This window comes from Ipomoea triloba, chromosome 1 (genome assembly GCF_003576645.1).
Source record: "Ipomoea triloba cultivar NCNSP0323 chromosome 1, ASM357664v1".
Taxonomy (NCBI): Eukaryota; Viridiplantae; Streptophyta; class Magnoliopsida; order Solanales; family Convolvulaceae; genus Ipomoea; species Ipomoea triloba.
Genome location: NC_044916.1, coordinates 5,314,813 through 5,336,424, shown reverse-complemented (window position 1 = coordinate 5,336,424; position 21,612 = coordinate 5,314,813). Strand labels below are relative to the sequence as shown.

Below are 21,612 nucleotides of genomic sequence, written 5' to 3'. Positions count from 1 at the left end.
CAACAAAGTCTCAATTGATGAACAACATGAAAAATATATTAATTTTCCTCACTACAAATATAATACGGAGTAATTTGTTGCCGTGCCGACTCTCCTCTTCACCAATAAATAATCAATTTTCAGTTTTCACTCTCCACAAAAACACCTTTACATTTATTTGGAATCTTCATCTTCTAATATGTTCTCCAGGTTGGCTATTAGTAATTTAGCATTTTTCAACTGGTGTTCAAATTTGACGTGCTATGAAATACTATAATATAATTTTATATTGATAATTGGCATCATCCGACCTTAGCTCAGTTGGTAGAGCGGAGGACTGTAGTTGGTTGCTTACCGAACAGGTGATCCTGAGGTCGCTGGTTCGAATCCGGCAGGTCCGATTTTGATTACTGGGATGCAAAGAACCAAACGCCCTTTTCTTCTATCTCACTTTCTCACCCTGGGAATATACAAAAAAAAAAAAAAAAAAAAAAAAAAAAAAAAAGAGTTGGCCCTATCCCACTTTCTCTCACCCTTGGAATATACAAAGAAAAAAAGAGAGTGGTCATTTAACTCTCTATCCCACTTTCTCTCACCCTTGGAATATACAAAGAAAAAAAGAGAGTGGTCATTTAACTCTTATTAGACGAATATTTGATTTTCTTGACTTGAGTGTGTATTACATTATTTTTTATTTATGTTGATGATATAAACATTGTTGGGACACACAACGATCTTGTGGAAGCATGTTCATGCTTACATTTGAAATTCAAAATGAATGATTTAGAGAAATCAAGTTTTGTCTTGACCGACAGATCGAGCATCTCCTGACTGGTTATACAAATAAACTTTTGAAGAAATTTTAATTTATATGGACGAATCACATCACTTAGTAGTCCGATGGTGTTTCAGTCCCTTGAAGTGAACAAAGACCCATTTTTGCCTAAAGGGAATGGTTAGGATGTGCTAAGACCTAAAGTCCCATACTTAAATGTTATTGGTGCTTTACTCTATTAGACTAACTGCACTAGACCAGATATTGTTTTTGTAGTAAATTTACTTGCTAGATTTAGTGTCTCCCCAACTCGAAGACATTGGAAGGGGATAAAGCGTATCCTTAGATATTTCCAACGTACAAAAGACTTCAGTCTTTATTTTGAAAGTAACAAGGACACCTCATTGATCGGTTACTCATATGCTTGCTATATGCCCGATCTCCATAAGCCATAATGTCAAACCACAGATTCACAGCTGGTTATATTTTCCTTTGTGGATGTACAACTATATCTTCGAGGCCCGTTAAACAGATCTTAGTTGCTACCTCATCTAATCACTAAGAAATCATTGCTTTATATGAAACCTCACAAGAATGTGTATGGTTGAGGTTATTGATACATCATATCCAAAGCTCGTGTGGTATAACGAGCGGAGTTGACGCTCCCATTGTCTTGTATGAGGACAATGCTGCATGTGTTGCACAAATGAGTAGTGAGTATGTTAAGGGCAATATAATCTTACAAAACACATTGCGCCTAAGTTCGTTAACCCACATGAACTCCAAAAGAGCGCTACTGACCATCTGGCAGATTTGTTCACTAAATTCATGCCTACGTCAACTTTTGAAAAATATGTTAACAAAATTGGAATGCATAGGCTTGGAAGCTAAGGTTATTGTCTTCACGGGGAGTAACAATGTCTAGGCACTCTTGAATATACATACCTGAAAATCTTGAAGATCATGCCCTGAAAGCTTATAGTTGTATTCTTTTAATTTCCTTAGCTAAATTTTCTCCAATTGAGTTTATCTTAAGCTAAGGCTTTTAACGAGATAACCAGTATAACACATGGTTTTACATATGATGTAGCAAAAATGACTGATGATGAGTATACAGGTGTGAAATATCGTCCTTAGGGGATTGTGGGTTATGGCACGTAATATGCAATCACAAGCAATTAGGCATTAGTATAAGGAAATCAATAAGAAGCTAAGAAAAGCATAATGAGGTTGAGGCTACGGTAACTAAATAAAATAACACAAACACATATTAACAAGAGATAAACACGAAATAAAGAGCTAGGACTCAAGCAAGAGAGCATTATCATCTAGATGATTTAACAACCTATGGGATTATAGAAAACAAATAACCAATGAATCAAGCGAGAATGTAAGTAGGAATCATAGTCTATAAGTCACTCACGTGAGCAAATTAACAAGGATTAGAACAAGGAATTGCCCCACTTTCTTGGTAAATCAACTCTAAGTTCTTCAAGCACAATTAGCATCTTCGACCCCCAATTTATCTTATTTTCATAGAAGTAAATTGGGTTTATGCAAGGGGTGGCTCGAATTCATCACCCAACTCTCGTTGAGGCAAGAAATCCTCCAAATACATGCCAATGAATGTGTACATCAATCATAAGCAAGATATAACACAAAACTTTCACAAACACATGAACCCTAAGTTGGAGTTCTTCTCCTTTTTGCAATAATCACAAATTAAGCATCAAGATAGATAATACAACCATAACTCAAGTCCAAAAACTAACTACTCATGATTAAATAGCATAAAGAACACAAAAGCACAAGTAATAAACATAAATCTTGCAAAAGAAAGAGATAAGGAAAAAAAAGCTTCTCTATTGAAATGGATAGTAGAATTTTGAAATTCAAGTGTTGAGTCATTCATTACAAGCTTCAAATATGTTTAGTAACCTAAATCTAAGCCCAATCTAACTTAAAAATATGAAAGGAAGTGAAAGAAAATGACTAGGGTTCGAATGAGGTTGAAAATCGAGTTAAAAATGCTCAAAATGAGCTTAAATATGAACAGAGCGGGGGTGGCATGGCCATAGGCGCGATTGTGCCAAAATAGGCCCAAAAATGCAGTGCACACTCCTCGGGTTGGCACGGCCGTGCCCCCGGCTGTGTACCTCCAGCAAGCTGAATCATGTGTAGCTACTTTGGTTTCTACGCTATTTTTCACCTTCAAAATCATTTCATTGGCCTTTATGATCTTCAACAAAGTTGTAGCCCTTCAAGTTGGGTTTTCAATGGCTCAAGAATAACTTTATTTTAACATTCCTAGACTAAGATACGATCGAAATACCAAACAATGGTCGAAATGAGTGAAAATTGTGATGTCTTGATCTTTTGCTCCTCTTTTGTTTTGGTTTGCCCAAATGACTAAGACCATTGAAAACACCACTCTTAGCCTCTCTTGGAAGTGTTGCATCCATCTCCATAGCTACATATTTGGCCTTCATTTGACTCTAATGCCCACCAAAATGCATGAAAATACTCATCTTTGCTTCCTAAGCTTTCTAACTCATTCTCCTTGCAAAATAACACAAATAAGCACTAATCCTTATGAAAATTGGAATGATTAGCAAACAAATGATCTAATACAAGGGGAAAATGTAGACAAATAAACACTTATAAACATACAACGTGTACTATTTTCTTCGACTAGATTTTTCTTACAGACTTTTCTAGTGAGGTTTTTTAACGAGGCATAAGTATGAGTTGATAATGTCCAAGGGGGAATGTTGTAAATACTTATTTTGTGGCCATTATCCCACTACCCCTTTCTAGCGTTAGTTATATGCAGTTACAGTTTGATGTATAAATATTGACAGTTATCAATAAAAATGTGGTTCTGAGTTTTACCTCGTCTTTACTTTCTCCATATTCTCTCTGTATTCTTTTGCTTTACATAACTATTGTGATCACTGCGTTACCATCCGAAAGTCAAAGCAAAATATGCCGAACTTAAACAATTATAATGCAATTTTTATTTTGCCTATAAATTTAATTTGTTTCATTTTCATTTCTATGTCAAAATGTCGTTAGGTTCAATAATAACTGTTGTACAAAATCAAAAATTCTAAAAGCTACTCAAAATCGTTTTTTCTATCAGTCTTTTGAGAAAATAAATTATTTTTTCAAAAATACCATCAATAATTAAAAAAAAAAAGAGACTATACAGACATGTTTAGGAGTCCTGCCTTTCAGTCCGATTACTCTCATTGTTTTTTCACGGTACTAGGCAACAGGGTACTTGAGCCTGTCGACGGGTACTAGTACACTCATAGTCTCATATCCTTAAAAAGATCATTTTACATTCTATTAGTTAAGCTAATTTACCAAATACCTTTTTATAACCAGCTAATGCTATCAATTGGTCAAATCCGTGCTAACACAATCTGCTAACAACTATCAGCTAAGTCAATTTGCTATCAACTATCAATTAACAACTATTTGCTAAACACTCACTTAGTACTATATATTGTAACAATGTATAGTTTGTTGTTGTTGTTGTTGTTGTTGTTGTTATTGTGTGTATCATTGTAATTTTTATTTTTTTTTTGCTAAAGAAATAATGAATTGTATTAGAAAGAAAAAGATAAATTCTGTAGAAACCATCCAACTGGCCTAAAGGTAGAAAAATAAGATAACAAAATTACCAGCCATCAAATCAATAGAAAACATTTACACTTACTAACAAGCCAAAGACCTTGTGGTCTAGTGGTACCCGGTGTTCGGATTTACACTCCCACATGGATAATGGGAGTGGGTTCAAGCCTTAGTGGAGGGAATTGTTGACTCTTTGTGCTTCAGTAGGTTGAGAAAATAGTTATGAATAGTTACTACATTGTAACAGAGTCAGTAGTTCTTAATTATTGCCCCGCCGACTCTCCTCTTCACCAATAAATCATCAATTTTCAGTCTCCACAAGAACACCTTATATTATTTGGGATCTTCACCTTCTACTATGTTGTCCATGTTGGATATTACGGAGTAGTAATTTAGCATTTTGCAACAGGTGTTCAATTTTAACGTGTTACAAAAATAGTATAATCGTATATCGAAAGTAGACACCATCCGACCTTAGCTCAGTTGGTAGAGCGGAGGACTGTAGTTTGTTGGTTACTGAACAGGTGATCCTTAGGTCGCTGGTTCGAATCCGGCAGGTCGGATTTTGATTTTTAAGCATGCAAAGTGCGAAGGGTGTGTTTGGTTCGCACATGAAAATTTTCTTATATCTCACTTTCTCACCCTGGAATATACGTAGGGTGTGTTTGGTTCGCACATAAAAATTTTAGTAGTAGAGTGAAATGAGAATAATTATTAATAATTAATTAGGGAAGAAATGAGGAAGTGAAATGAAATAAGTGTTTGAGTTTTCAATTAATGGGATATTTCAAACCCATAGTAGTATTCTAAAAACATGTCAACCAAACAATAAAGATTACTTTGATATCCATACTTTATACCATAACCCTTTAACTAAACACACCCGTAAGTCGGTACTATGGTGCATGCTACTTTTTTTTCTTTGGGACAAAAGATAGATTATTTTATTCCAGTTAAGTCGATAAAAACAAAAGGATACGAACTGGACGGACATCGTTCCAACCTTGAGAGCCAGACTAAGGGTCAGGTACTCTAGTTAGTGTGTGGACGATCTGGTTCGTTGACCAGACGCATACAATCGAATCAAAGGTGGCTATAAGACTATTACAAGTGTAAAATGATTCCTAAAGGGGAGCGATTGACCGTAGAATTATTCAGTTGATGTACCAACTCTTGACAATCCCATAATTAGGCTGAGAACATGCAATAATGATGCAAATATGCCATGTATGTTTCTTTTTTTTTTTTTTTTTTGTGAGAATAATGCCATGTATGTTGTATGTAGTTTTGTTAGGCAAATCTAGCCGAAAAGTTAACTAAAAGAAATTCTAAAATAAATTTTACCGAACAAAATTATAGAAGAATCACATGTTTTCTAATTGTAATATAGAAAATTATTGGGCTGATTGTCTGGTTGTATATTTTATATAAAATATTGTATCAAATTTTTTATAATAAATGTTGTATTATGTGTCCACCTATATAACAAGTGTTATATAATCCTACGTATTTATTAATTATTTATAAATTGATTGATTTTTATTATTAACTTAAAAAGTTTATTTCACTTTTGATTATTTGACACATTTTCATTTTGTCTTTTGAATTTAATTTGTTTCACTTTTAAGATTTTTTTTAAATTTAAGAATATTTTTAGTTTATTTCAAGATAATATATATATTTTTATTAAAATTGAGAACTAAAAATAGAATTGCAAATAAAGTCGAGAATTAAATGTTAAAATGACACTATAATTGAAAGAAATTCTAACTTGAATACATCCATATGAAATAATACAACATTTAGTATACCTAACATTGCACAAATTAAAACAATGGCCTCATTTAGGCTATTTAATCCCATTTTGTAACAATATATAGTCATTTTGGTTAAATGTTGTTATGTTTGACTAGCTGTTGGCTATTGCTCTTTGTGCCCCATTTTACTTGTTCTATTAATATTAATTAGTTAAACCAATTCTTTTTTTTTTCTTTATTATTTTTTGTGTTCAATAATACTTTTAATGTAGTTTCTAAATATATAAATTTTATATACTAATGCTAAACTTAATTTTACAAATTTTTTTAGTTAAACCTCGTTAACTGAACTAGATATATAAAAAAATGTGATGGAGGGAGTAGTAATTTAGTATATGCTGATTTGTTTTCGAATTTAAATTTATTTAATATAACTTACAATGAGAGAAATTAACAATTCCGACCTTAGCTCAGTTGGTAGAGCGGAGGACTGTAGTGGGTACGAAAGCTTGTAGATGATCCTTAGGTCGCTGGTTCGAATCCGGCAGGTCGGATTTTCCTTCTTCAAATTTTTTGCCGTTTTCCCTTTTTGTTCATATCTATGCTTTGTTTATCATACTATTTTGGGGATTACTGTTTTAGGTATGCTTAAAAACTATACTTTTATTGTATTTGTAAATAAAATTAATTCCATTTTTGATTGTAGATTCATAAGTTTCATTCCATTTATATTTTTTATTTTATTTTTTCAGAGAAATCTCTATTGGTTCTAGTATTATTGTGATATGATCATTTTTTGTCTTCCATCAACATATTTGTTTAAATGACGTTAAACATTAGAGAATTTCAGTCTATTTAGTCTACCATATTCTCTACTCTTCTTTGTTGTAATGAGTTAATTATATTTCTTTTTTGGTTTTAAATTTATATGTGTTATTTAACTTTTAGTCATTCTTTCATAAATCACTAAAATTCCCTAGACACACACCTTGTGGCAACCTTCTCAATTTCATATATTTTCTTCATTATGTTAGGGCATAATGGTTAAAATGATTATGCATTGAAGACTACTACAATAACACACACACCAATTTTTAATTCAATACACACACACACACATATTACAGAGTCAAACATGCATTATAAAAGCTAAGATTGCATAATAGTGTGCTCACATAACCATATTAATTACATATTCAACTTTTGGCAGCTTAATTTAATTGAAGAAGTGCTACATTTCTAGTTTTCATGCTATGCATTTTGTACAAAAATTGAAACAAAATGGCTGCCACCACCAAATCGCATGCAATCCATTTGTAATTGGAACTTATTAGCACCTCTAGTTTGTTTTTGAAACTTCATTTCCATGACCTCCAAGCTAATTAAGTTTTGGATTTCAATTTTTTTTTTCCAGTTATATTGTGTACGTCAATGTTTGAATCTTCGTGTCATTCTTGTCTATATGTTTCAATAACCGTCGAATGACTATCGCAACATGGTTAGACACATCCATATCAATTCATCTAAAGACTTCACAACTCTCATTTCTCTAAAAAAAAATAAATTCAAATTTTAATCTTTCAATTCTATTTATAAAATACCACTTAATTACAATTTTAAGAAAAATAATAAATTTACTCCATAACATGGGCAAACTTGGTATATTTTACCCGGATTTATGTATAACTCCATGAGGTAATAGGTCACCACATTTATATTGAAAACTATCTCAAAATTTGGTTGAAAATGAAGTACCAAAACTAAGAGATGACATTCTATAAATAATTGCTAAATTAGTTCATAAGTATGGAGAAAAATAATTATGTACTTGGACATATAAAATACAAAAACTTACCTTATGTACTTGGTGAAGTGTAAATGCTTTTGAAGTTGAAGAACCTTGAAATATGCATGCTGAAAATGGAAAATAATGTTGCATGAAGTGAAAAATAATGCTTCTAGAATCAATTATTAACCAAGAATTCAAATACCAAAACACAAATGAAAAAGAGAAATTATCTGGAACTTAGAGAGCCACAAATTAATTTTAACAAATCTCACAAGAAAAATTCATACAATATTTAGAGATTTATGGAATTAGAAATTTGGGGTTAATGATTTGATCATCATTCGAACACGAAGATTGAAGATTGAAGTTGCGATTGCAAAAGGATGAAGAAGACAGAGAGGAGTTGATGAGCACCTATAAATCTAGGGATTTTGAGCGGTTTAGGAAAGAAAAACTAAAAGTGGAATGACACTTGTATAAATCTAGATCAAAAAAAAATTAAAGAAGGAATTAACTCATTAGTACAGAGGAGAGCTAAGAAAATGGTAGACTGAATATACCAAAATACCCTCATGTTTAACGCCATTTAAACATATTTGTTGACAGATGACAAAAATGATCATGCCACAATAATGCTAAGACATACCAATGGAGATGCTTTGAAAAAAATGATTAAGAGTGAAATGACACCTATAAATCTCGGACAAAAAATAAAATGAACTAACTCTTGGTAAATATTTATAGAATTACATAACATCAAACATTGATTGAATACAAAAATAAAAGGATGAACCTATATGAAGTCTCATTTGTGCTCACACACACACATATATAATATACAATTGTCACATCTTTTGTACATTAAGCTGAATCAAGGACCTAATATCCATAGGGTATGCATCAGTTACAAGAGAAGAAGTGTATGATCTTCTGGCTATGGCCATACTTGAAATCTGAGAAGGATGATAATTGTCCCAGAACATGTATGCCCCTCTATTGCTGCATGGCTCTACATTTGGCTCACATTGCCCCTTCAATACTACTGTTGTTGAAACTTTGCAGCATGGCTTGTCTACAATGCTTATACCTGCAATCAAATGTTAGCAGCTCCTATCAATAACCATTGATAATGTTATAGTCTAGTGGTAATGAAAAATGCCAATTTTCGCTCATGTCTTTCCTAATGCATAATCTTCTGATGTGACAATAAAACTCCAAAATATAATGATTAGTACGCACTGCTGCCATACTATAAGGTAATGAAAAATGCCAATTTTCGCTCATGTCCTTCCTAATGCATATCTTCTGATGTAACAATAAAACTCTTTACATTTATTACTACTTATGAATTGGCCAACCCCAATGCAATAATTATACGTACCCATGGACTCGCGTCTACCTTGTAAGGTGGACCCGTTACAATTTATATACTGAATGTTCACAATTATATTCAAATTGTTAATATGGAAATTGTTAACATTCAATATATAAATAATTGTGAACATTTAATATGTAAATTGTGTGTTTTGGACCCAAATTTACCTGGATCCACGGAATAATTTGCCCATTTTATTTTACTTGATAAACTAGAACATGTCACAAAAAGCGCAAGTCTACTTTTAAAATGGTGACCAATTAATGTGGGATTGTGAGTTTAGCATCTAATTAAGTGATACATATACCACATATATCCCCATCATAATATTCATCCCTTTAAGTGTGGTAATATATGATTAGTTTTTTTTTTTTGTATTCAATTATTAAGTGTGGATCCAGGTAAATTGCCAAAGATCTTGTGGTCTAGTTGCACTCGGTGTCCCGATTTATACTTCTACATGGATGACGGGAGTGGGTTCGAGCCTCAGTAAAGGCAACAGTTGAATCTTTGTGCTTCATTGTCACATCAAAAGCTGAACATTATTAGGAGAAAATTAAAAATTCGACTTATTAAACCGGTTTGTTTGAGTTGTTATAAGAATGAAAAGTTTGGACATACCCAAGGCTGGGAGATCTTGATGAGAAATGCTGGTCATGTTCAAAAAAATGAATTTTGCACCGGATAGGTTTCTATTGAGCTTATGTATCAGAATTTTGAGCTTATTGTCAAACTTCTCAACCGCATCATTCACTGAATCAGCACATGATATTGATGATCCATTTTCGTCATGCTTTATCATTCCAGGAATGCACCCTAATTTTCCAATCCCAAACACTGCTACTTTCCTTGCTCCCAAACCGTACAAAGTCTAGTTAACCCCAAAAAAAAAAAAAAAATCTTTTAGAGCATGTTACATTTAATATATATATATATATATGTCAAAAATGCTATGGTATTGGAAGCAACCCCAATCAAGTCGGTTAAATGGTTGACTTAGTAATCACAAGGTTATAAGTTCGACTCATGACGGAAGCGGCCTATTGGCCGGCCTCTTTGGTCTCAGCCGGTATTAATCACCATTGTTGTCTTCCTCTTACATTCGCAACAGATAGCACACTACTTACACTACTGGGCTCACTTCATTCTCAATTAGCGGTAGAATTTACACAATGCACACTTTCAAATAGTGATACTAGTGACTGGGCCTTTTCCTTATCACTAAGGTGATGAGACAGGTAGTCGGTGGCTTAAGACTCTTGAGCTTTTGGAAGGAATGTATATCTTTTGGAAGGAATGTATATAAGTAGTGATGCATATGTATGTATACATTATGTGCACAAGTTGTGTTAGAATAACTCAAAAAACTTATGGGTAACACTTGTGTGAGATTGTTTCAAGGGTTTCAATCCGTGAGACAGATTGGATATTTGATTAATGGGTTGAATCTTTGATCTTATTAATGAAATATCCAACCTGTCTCACGAATGGACTCACACAAGTTTTTGGTAAAAATTATTGGCTTTATGAAATTAAACTTGACTTGGGTCCATATTCACAATTTTAGAACTCTATGTTCACAATTTTATAACTCTATGTTCATAATTTTAGAACTTTATGTTCACAATTTTAGAACTCTATGTTCACAATTACAGAACTCTATATTCAACAATATAACACAATTTTTGAATCTATACAACAAAATTGTGAATAAAGAGTTCAAAAATTGTGAATATTGAGTAATGTAATTTTGTATATTGAGATCTAAAATTGTGAATATAGAATTCTAAAATTGTGAACATACAGTTCTACAATTGTGAACATAGAGTTCTAAAATTGTGAATATGGACCCAGGTCCACCTTGCAAGATTGGGTTGGTTGGTCCAAACTCATCCGTTTGACACTTTTACATATGAGACGATCATGACTATAAAAAATGGAAATCTGGTCAAATAGGTTCTCGAACCTTAACTGAAAAGCCAATTGATGCTCTAAACTTTTTAAAGGTGTAATTATTCTATCAATAATTTATTTTGAGGTAATGAATCTCAAAAATCGTTTAATGACCTGCTATCACAGGTCATTAAGGTTTCGACAACCCACCAACGTAATTTCGACAAAATTTTAGACAATAAAATGACCGACAAACGTTCGTTGACCACCGAGAACGAAACCAAAGTCACCTTCTCCTTCTCTACGGAGAAGGCGACCTAGATGGTTGCCTTCTTTGCTTGAGAAGGCTACCACTGGGTCGCTTTCTCGCCGGAGAAGGCGGCCACTGTGGTTGCCTTATTCAGCGAGAAGGTGACCTAGATGGTTGCCTTCTGCTACCACTGGGTTGTCCTTTCACGAGAGAAGGCGACCATGACAAGCAACTATCTTGGTCGCCTTCTCTAGAAGAAGGCAACCACAATGGTCACCTTTTGCTGGGGAAGCCTAAAATCGTTTAATGACCTGCTATCACAGGTCATTAAGGTTTCGACAACCCACCAACGTAATTCGACAAATTTTAGACAAAAACCGACAAACGTTCGTTGACCACCGAGAACGAAACCAAAGTCACCTTCTCCTTCTCTACGGAGAAGGCGACCTAGATGGTTGCCTTCTTTGCTTGAGAAGGCTACCACTGGGTCGCTTTCTCGCCGGAGAAGGCGGCCACTGTGGTTGCCTTATTCAGCGAGAAGGTGACCTAGATGGTTGCCTTCTGCTACCACTGGGTTGTCCTTTCACGAGAGAAGGCGACCATGACAAGCAACTATCTTGGTCGCCTTCTCTAGAAGAAGGCAACCACAATGGTCACCTTTTGCTGGGGAAGCCTTCTCATAGTCGCCTTCTCTGGTGATAAGGCAACCCAGTGGTAGCAGAAGGTAACCATCTAGGTCTCCTTCTCCTTCTGTGTTTGAGAAGGCTACCAATGGGTCTCTTTCTCGCCGGAGAAGGCGACCACTGTGGTTGCCTTTTTCGGCGAGAAGGCGACCTAGATAGTTGCCTTCTGCTACATTGGGTTGCCTTCTCACTAGAGAAAGGCAACCATCTTGGTCGCCTTCTCCAGCAGAAGGCGATCACAATGGTCACCATTGGTTGGAGAAGGCAACCACAATAGTCACCTTCTCCGGCGTGAAGCCGACCCAGATGGTCGCTTTCTCAAACAGAGAAGGCGATTATTGCAGTCGTCTTCTCAAGTCGGAGAAGGCGACCTTGGTCCCGTTCTAGGTGATCGGCGATCGTTTGTCGGTCATTTTGTTGCTTGAAAGTTCTTCAGAATCTTGCTGGCAGGTTGCCAAAACCCTAAGGACTTGTGATAGCATGTCATTAACCAGTTTTTGAGTTTCATTGCATCAAAATAAATTGTTGATGGATGTAATTACACCTTTAAAAAGTTTAAGGGGCTAATTTACTTTTCAGCTAAAGTTCAATGATCTATTTATACTTTTCCCTAAAAAATAACTGTAATTTTTAAAGACTGTCATGACCATCTTCATTAGAAGTCATGCTTAACCATGATTAGGCCGGGGCGAGCATTAGTCGGTTATGGTCAATAATCGACCGATAACCGAATAACTGATAGTTATTTTAAAATATTCATAACCGACCAAAACTAATCGATAATATAAATGTCAATTTTTTCGGTTTGTTTGGCTCTTGGTTATTGATTTTGTCAGTTTTTTTTTCGCAATTATGCTCACCCCAAACCAAGATGGATTAGAATACCTTAGCCACATCAAAGCGTTTGAATAAAGTTTTATTTTATTTTTCTTTGATAGTTTTTCCTATAAGTTAATATAAATCAAATTTTGGCAACAAATTCCAAATGCATCTGTACGTAGTCTTCCAATAATAATCATTATGAAATGAAGTAATTAACATAGATATGGAAAAATCAAACAATACCAACCCTTAGATGCTTAGCGTATTGCTTGATAAGAATAGACGCAAATCGTTGTGGAGTGTACAAAGGTTGACGAATTGCTGGGAATTTCGCAGCCCCAAGAAACTCGTGCAAGTAATCATTGCTTCCCAATCCAACACTGTACAGACATTTCCTAAGATGGGTTCTAGCCAGGCTCAAATTCTGCACATGAAGTCCGATTCTTGACACTGTCGCATTATGAAACCGTAGCTGTCTCTCAAAACTGTGCCGATCGCCCTGCACAACAACCAAAACATATATAATAATCAGACTTCATGGAGCAACCCCGTCTAAATTGGTCATGATATTAATTTGGTAATCATAAAGTTACAAATTCGAGTATTAGTTAGGAAAGTCAAAGTGGGTTTGAAGCCCGCAGATTAACCCCTAAACTGCCTTACGGGGGGGCTGGTTAGGGCATGGTCGGAATGCAGGCTTGGACCGTGTGGGTTGGCGGGCTAAGTAGGTTAGCCTGCGGACCAACTTGCGACCATGCGGTCACTCACCATTATTAATGATCAAATGAGAACCATCCTTCTAGGAGAACTTGCCAACCAGCATGGAATGCACACAAACTATTATATTCCAGAGTAGATTGTGTGCATTGTGCACTGAAATATTAGATTGTGTGCATTTATGTAGACGATTGCATACATTCATCTACAATTTCGTAGGTTCACACACACACACACACACACACATATATATATATAAAATCTTAAATCATATGAGAACTACTCCCTAGCTGAGAACTTGTGCACAAATCCAAGCCATTACTCTACAAGATTTGATGGATAAGAAATCAAGTAAAAATTGAGCGGGGTCATTTTTATAAATATAACAAAGCTTTGTTTATATATATGTGTGTGTGAGAGAGAGAGAGTTCAAATGCGGCAATGTCTTAACGTGCGGTTAGTGCGCCTCACCATTAGTTATGCAAAAAAGCATCAATAGTACAGTGTTAGAAACACACAACAAAGAAATGCACCATTAGGTATGGTGAGTTATGGTGCATTTTTTTGTTGTGTATTTCCTAACACTATTGGTACTCTTTTGCACACTTGCCTCACGTTAAGAATGATGGCACTCGAACTTTTTTTATATATATAAATATAAATTCAATATAAATATATATATATATCATTAAACACTAAACATAGAACAATCTAATATTATTTAGGTTAAATTATTAGAATATAAAATAACATCGTTTCTGGGTGCATGAAATCTACTAGAGATATGCACGGTTACGTATACCTACAAGTTTACCAGATATTTTCCAGTTCGTTCCAGGACTCCGCCCGCACCAGACGCATAATTCACACCTTTCATGATCTCCTCCTCCGACGTCGTCGCCGCTGCCGCAAATGGTGGTCTAGAGTTGGTGAAGCCAAGTAATTCAACTGCATGGAAGAAAAACAAGTTTTTTTTATTAGAACAGTCTGGATGGCCAAGCACCTTGTGCGCAATTAGCACCTCTGTGGTCTTGTTGAGAAAAGGTCACAGGATTGAACCCTGATGGTGGAGTATTAACTCTATTACCTTACAATAGAGTCGACAATACTCAACCAAAAAAAAAAAAAAACAGTGTGTTTTAGATTCCCATATATAATTGACCGGGTCAATAACAATAAGAAAATGTGATATTGCTGGAATAACATGTAACTTTTTTAAAAAATAAATAACATATATACATCAATTTCTTAAGAAAATCGTCAATATACATAATTTTTATTTCATAAATAAAGAAGTATATACCATAGTTTTGTAAGAAACCAACTTATTTTAATTACTAAGTCACTCCTATATACCAGTATACTACACTTCAAAAAAATTAATATATATTGTTAAAAATAATTGGCTTAGTATCTAGTACTTGTGGTAGAGCTTTATTTAAAAAAAATATTTTCAACTAAGGGTAGTTGGAAATCTAGCTAGCTACCCATTTCGTGATCACTTTTAGATAATACCTATAGGTATTTTTCTATATCACCTATTCCGGTGAAATTCTAGGTTTTCAACAACTTTTGTGTGGTTGAAAATCTTATGTTTTTCGATAGTATATATCAATCCTCCCAAAAAACTAGGCAGATGATCAATAGACAAGAGGGTGTTGCATGGCACGAGGATCATGCGTGCTCCACCCACTCAGCCATACTTTTTTTAAATATATAGGCGAATGAGATTAAGAGATGACCTAAGAAGTCTGCAATATTCCGACCATTGGTGAATCTACCCGTTGGACCATCAGGAAAATCAATTCCATAAGGGGGATAGTTTGCCTTTGCTTTAGTGGAAAGGTTATTGTTGTTGCCATTATCTACTAAAGAATCACCAAAGATGAAGTAACAAGGGACTTGAGGTTCTCCCTCAGCTAAGCTAGAAAACATTATTAGCATTACAATGGTGAAGGCAAGCCATATGTGAAGCCCAGAAGCCATTAATGGAAGATGGGGGAGGTAAGAAGATGTATGGGGTTGAGACATTGCAAAAGATACGAGATTCAAGTATTTTGTGTATATATAGATGGAGATTATAGTTGGGTATATTCTTGTGATTATAAAGACGTTGTAATAGACATTCAATTTGGACCATGTATTTACGAGTTCTACTCTTTGGCTTGCCTTCAATTTTGTCCCTCAGTCTAAGGGGTTGGTGTTTATTATGAAGTGAAAAGATTATTTTGTTTTTGTATAAAGTGCGGTTGAAGTGTTGAAAATGCTTTGGTTAAATTAGGCTACATAGATATTGGACACGTCCCTCACGTACATGTATGTAATAATAGTTGGACTGCATATTTATATTTATATATATTGTATGCTCAACAGTATTGATAATATTACTTATTATTTTATTAAGCCATTAATAAAGATAGATATAACTATTGGTAAATGACTAAAAAGGGAGATGTAATACTTCTTAACAATCTTCTTTTTTTTTTTTTTTTTTTTTTTTTTTTTTTTTTTTTGGGGGATCAGAAGGAAGTGTGACAATGCAACTATATAGAAAACCTCAAAGCTTCTTCTACGCACATCTTCATTGGCCCATTGACATGTACATCAATTACTATATCATGGACCAGGGTTTATATTGCATTATGAATTCTTATGCAAAAATTTTGTACCTTCAATTAACTCATTTTGTACCTACAATTAACGATTTTTGTTCATGTAAATAAATAACTTGATAATTATATTGCTGATACATAATATGATAGCTACAAATTAAATACGTAAACTCTCAACTGCATGTACATGATGGGTCACCTACATATATAAAATCTGATCTGAAGATTAATTTTGAACCAAGATCTACATTCAAGGTAGACCTTGGTCCATGGTATAATTTGTCCATGTACACCCATTCAATCATCATCGAAGTAGCGTTAGACCCCATATTGAGCACGATCAAGAACCCAAATTAAGGAAGACGTAACACTTTTTTTTAATCGCTTCTCTTTTAAAAACATTCACAACTTTATTCAACTCATGATAGATATGTCTAACATGAATCTTACATTGATGCCCTGCGTATGCTTGCATTCCTCCACCAAATTAAGCATCAAATCTCGAGACATCTTACCAATCATAAGCCACTTCACCACTGCTTGAGGGCTTGGCACTTTCAACGTGACCTACTAAATTTTTTAAAAATAATTTTCCTCATTTTGAGCAGTTGATCTAGATAAGATCAATGAATCTCACCTCATTTTTCACCCCGCACTGCAACTACTATATGATTGCACCGCAAGGTTCCCCAGGCATGTCTAGAAGCTGTTGTGGTGCAATCATGTAGTACTTACAGTATAATCCGTCAGTAGTTCGTAAGTTAAGTCTGGTTCACATTTGAACGATTGTCTACACACACAGACACAATCAATTCCATAATCAGGTGATATCTATGTCTCAGAACCTGCGGATAAATCCAAACCATTGATCTAGTAAATTTAACGGTTGAAAATAAATAAAACTTTGTAATATTTATGAAAATGACTCGTTCATTTTAAAATTTTGTAATATTTATAAAAATTACCCCGCTCATTTTTTATTTAATTTTCGTTCATCAGATCTTACAAATCAATGGTTTGAATTTGTCTAGAAGTTCTAACTTGAGAAATGGTTCTCACATGGTTTGGATTTGTCCCGTTATTCTATACCCCATTATTAATTAAGTTCATCAGTAGAAAAAACCAGGTTGGGTGTACGCATCATTTTCCATTTAAATGGACTGAAATATCGCGATTTTGAAATCAAAGTCTTAGCATCAATCATTATATGGTGAATTATGATCTACTATACATATCGTGGATCCTATTCAAATTATGTACTTATGGTTACCATGTATCTTTATTTAATGGATTATGTACTTGTTACTAACATATAGTGCACTTGCAAATAAAATATTATGTACATAGGTACATAATATATTAATTAGATGTACATAATATGTCAACTGTAAACACATATATAATCTAGACAAGTTTTCAAAATGTAAGATATGTCCTGGTCCACGATATAATTTGCGGTCTTCACATAAGGACATAGAAGGCAATTTATATAGTGGAGCAGTGATTAAAATGACATCTTGTGTTATAAATTTATGTACCTTAAGGACATTGTAGACCCTGGATCAAAATGACGTCGTTTAGATCTTTAAATTTTAACGGACTCTCATTTTCACATTACTCGTGTTTATACACAGTTAATAATATATTCAAGGTATATAATTCACTCGATCTTAAGCATGGTTACAGTAAGCGCTAGTCAGGTGGTAGACTAGCGCTTAGATAGCGCCTAAGCAGTCTAGGCGGCGCCTAGCTGGTGCCTAAGCGACGACCTATAAAAACAAAAAAATAGTGCATGTGTGTGGGTGTATGTCATATATATATATATATATATATATATATATATATATATATATATATATATTTATATATATATATATATATATTACTTCTCTTATTTATATAAATAAATAAATTTAAATATATATAAATATAATACAAAATTAACAAGGTCAACTTGCCCGAGTTAACTCGGCCTGTCGGCCGCCAACTCGGCCCAGTCGGCTAAGTTAGGCGCTAGGCGGCCGCCTAGGGAGCAATTCGTCTCGACCTAAGCGGGCGATTTTTGCAACAGTGCTCTTAAGGTACATAATTACCTAACATAAGATTCAAAAACTGACAATGCAAGACACATACACATGTTATATATTTAATTTTTCAAATCTAATTTATATAGATAATTATGTTCTATAGGCATAGAATTTCACAGCACACTACATAAATTCATAACATAAGACAGAACATGTAATGTGAATTTTGAACAACAAATGTTCATCGTCAAGATTAAAATTCAAAATTACGTCATTTAGGACCAAAGTCCACAGTGTAGTGTAGACCCTGTTTCACGGTATAACGATTGGACATATTACACCACTTGATATTTTGGTGGATGGCAGGTAGTAGTCATAGCACATCACTTTAATTAAATTGGGCCCCCTATCTAAGCTACCATTTTGCTATACTACCCAGAAATTTGAATATGATGTCTAACAAATAACAAAAACGTTGTTGATAGTGACAATCTGGTGCAAAAGAAACTTGCACTCAAAAATCTTCCAATTCAGGTATGTTAATTATTGGAGTCCCACCACAAGCTGGTTAGTTTTTTGGCCGTTTGTTGCTCGGCTTGTTCGGCTAGAGTTGTGTTCTAACTAGGTGTACATTGAAACTCTTTTAATTTATAGTGTACACATAAGAAAACTTCATTCTCTATTTCACACAAATTCAATTGAGAATTTTTAGATTAACAAAAAATAGTAATTGGATCATAATTTTAATTACATATTCAGCTAAGCTACCAATATTATGAAATAGATGGGGTATTCTAAGAACATCCTTATCAATGGGGTTATTTCACGGTTATTGAGGAATTTTTGTAAGTGTGATTAGGAAAGAGAAAATGAGAGGGGAGAAAAAAAATAATAAATAAATCTAATTTAAAATTTAAAAAAAAAACTAAAAAAACTATAAAAAAAATGTCCGTCAGGCGCAACAAGCAAATCTATTTTTGTGTACAGATTACTATACCAATATCTTGGTTATTGTAGATGCTTCATTTCTTTCTCTTTCCTTGAGTCTCTCTTCCAACGTCATGGCAGTGGTTGTACTAATATCTTCATATTATTCACTGATATGGATGGCCTAATACTTACATGGGTCCTAATGTATTATTGTGAAAATGGCTATGACTACCTTCATCACCCACTAAGACAAAGGTGGACAATATGTCAATATATAATGGTAGCATTCTTCACAAAGGTCTTGATATAACCATCTTCGTTTACTTTTTGAATAATCATGGTATCGCAATTGTCAAACATACATTAAATTAATATAATGATTGTTATTGTGTTGTAAAGTGAGTACTATTACTTTTCAACTCTGCAATAATTACTACATTAATGATTGTTATTGTGTTGTAAAGTGAGTACTATTACTTTTTCCATGTTATTATATGGTACATTTTTATTAGAATAGACTAAGAGAGTCATAAAATGTTGTGGAGCTTAGCAGATAGTGACATAACGTGCGGTAGGGGGTGTTAATTAATGTGTTATAAAACAACGAAGTTAATTAAATCTTCAGATACAAAAACACATTGGCGTGGAGCGAGCATATCAATATATCATGTCGGCCACATGCACATTCTATTCACCTACGTACTACACTACATGTCTGCATCACACATATCAAACTTCGACCAGACAATCTCACAGATCCTTATCCGTGAAATGTGTTGAGTTAAGATGAAATGTAATCTTTATACTATCAAATGTAATACTTTTGAAGTAAAATGTAATATTTTTACATTTTGATGTAAAAGTATTACATTTTTTTATTTTTTTTTATAAGTGCAACATTACTTATAAGAAAAAGTATAATACTTTTGATAAAAAAAGTACTTCATCTGTCACATTTTATCTGCGATTGGTCAAATCAACTCTTTCTTTTTCGTTTATTTTTTTTAGTATTTGTTACTTATTTTTAAAATTAATTTTTTGTGTTTAATAGTATTTTTAGTNAAGCTTCTTCTACGCACATCTTCATTGGCCCATTGACATGTACATCAATTACTATATCATGGACCAGGGTTTATATTGCATTATGAATTCTTATGCAAAAATTTTGTACCTTCAATTAACTCATTTTGTACCTACAATTAACGATTTTTGTTCATGTAAATAAATAACTTGATAATTATATTGCTGATACATAATATGATAGCTACAAATTAAATACGTAAACTCTCAACTGCATGTACATGATGGGTCACCTACATATATAAAATCTGATCTGAAGATTAATTTTGAACCAAGATCTACATTCAAGGTAGACCTTGGTCCATGGTATAATTTGTCCATGTACACCCATTCAATCATCATCGAAGTAGCGTTAGACCCCATATTGAGCACGATCAAGAACCCAAATTAAGGAAGACGTAACACTTTTTTTTAATCGCTTCTCTTTTAAAAACATTCACAACTTTATTCAACTCATGATAGATATGTCTAACATGAATCTTACATTGATGCCCTGCGTATGCTTGCATTCCTCCACCAAATTAAGCATCAAATCTCGAGACATCTTACCAATCATAAGCCACTTCACCACTGCTTGAGGGCTTGGCACTTTCAACGTGACCTACTAAATTTTTTAAAAATAATTTTCCTCATTTTGAGCAGTTGATCTAGATAAGATCAATGAATCTCACCTCATTTTTCACCCCGCACTGCAACTACTATATGATTGCACCGCAAGGTTCCCCAGGCATGTCTAGAAGCTGTTGTGGTGCAATCATGTAGTACTTACAGTATAATCCGTCAGTAGTTCGTAAGTTAAGTCTGGTTCACATTTGAACGATTGTCTACACACACAGACACAATCAATTCCATAATCAGGTGATATCTATGTCTCAGAACCTGCGGATAAATCCAAACCATTGATCTAGTAAATTTAACGGTTGAAAATAAATAAAACTTTGTAATATTTATGAAAATGACTCGTTCATTTTAAAATTTTGTAATATTTATAAAAATTACCCCGCTCATTTTTTATTTAATTTTCGTTCATCAGATCTTACAAATCAATGGTTTGAATTTGTCTAGAAGTTCTAACTTGAGAAATGGTTCTCACATGGTTTGGATTTGTCCCGTTATTCTATACCCCATTATTAATTAAGTTCATCAGTAGAAAAAACCAGGTTGGGTGTACGCATCATTTTCCATTTAAATGGACTGAAATATCGCGATTTTGAAATCAAAGTCTTAGCATCAATCATTATATGGTGAATTATGATCTACTATACATATCGTGGATCCTATTCA

General features: G+C 33.9%; 1 protein-coding gene and 3 non-coding genes across 4 annotated transcripts; 3 read left to right on the top strand and 1 right to left on the bottom strand.

Moving 5' to 3' along the window:
• Positions 1–285: 285 nt before the first annotated feature.
• Positions 286–380, top strand: TRNAY-GUA. The gene is made up of 2 exons: positions 286–322; positions 345–380. It is a non-coding gene; the product is annotated as a tRNA-Tyr (tRNA).
• Positions 381–4,861: 4,481 nt separating this feature from the next.
• Positions 4,862–4,956, top strand: TRNAY-GUA. Its single transcript has 2 exons — positions 4,862–4,898; positions 4,921–4,956. It is a non-coding gene; the product is annotated as a tRNA-Tyr (tRNA).
• Positions 4,957–6,609: 1,653 nt separating this feature from the next.
• TRNAY-GUA lies at positions 6,610–6,704 on the top strand. Its single transcript has 2 exons — positions 6,610–6,646; positions 6,669–6,704. It is a non-coding gene; the product is annotated as a tRNA-Tyr (tRNA).
• A 2,080-nt stretch (positions 6,705–8,784) lies between these two features.
• Positions 8,785–15,665, bottom strand: LOC116017202 (GDSL esterase/lipase At1g29670-like). The gene is made up of 6 exons (XM_031257774.1): positions 15,422–15,665; positions 14,494–14,627; positions 13,210–13,461; positions 9,936–10,185; positions 9,775–9,849; positions 8,785–9,026 (listed from the first exon to the last, which is right to left on the bottom strand). The coding sequence occupies exons 1-6, from the start codon at positions 15,663–15,665 to the stop codon at positions 8,785–8,787; spliced, it is 1,197 nt and encodes a 398-aa protein (XP_031113634.1).
• Positions 15,666–21,612: the final 5,947 nt, after the last annotated feature.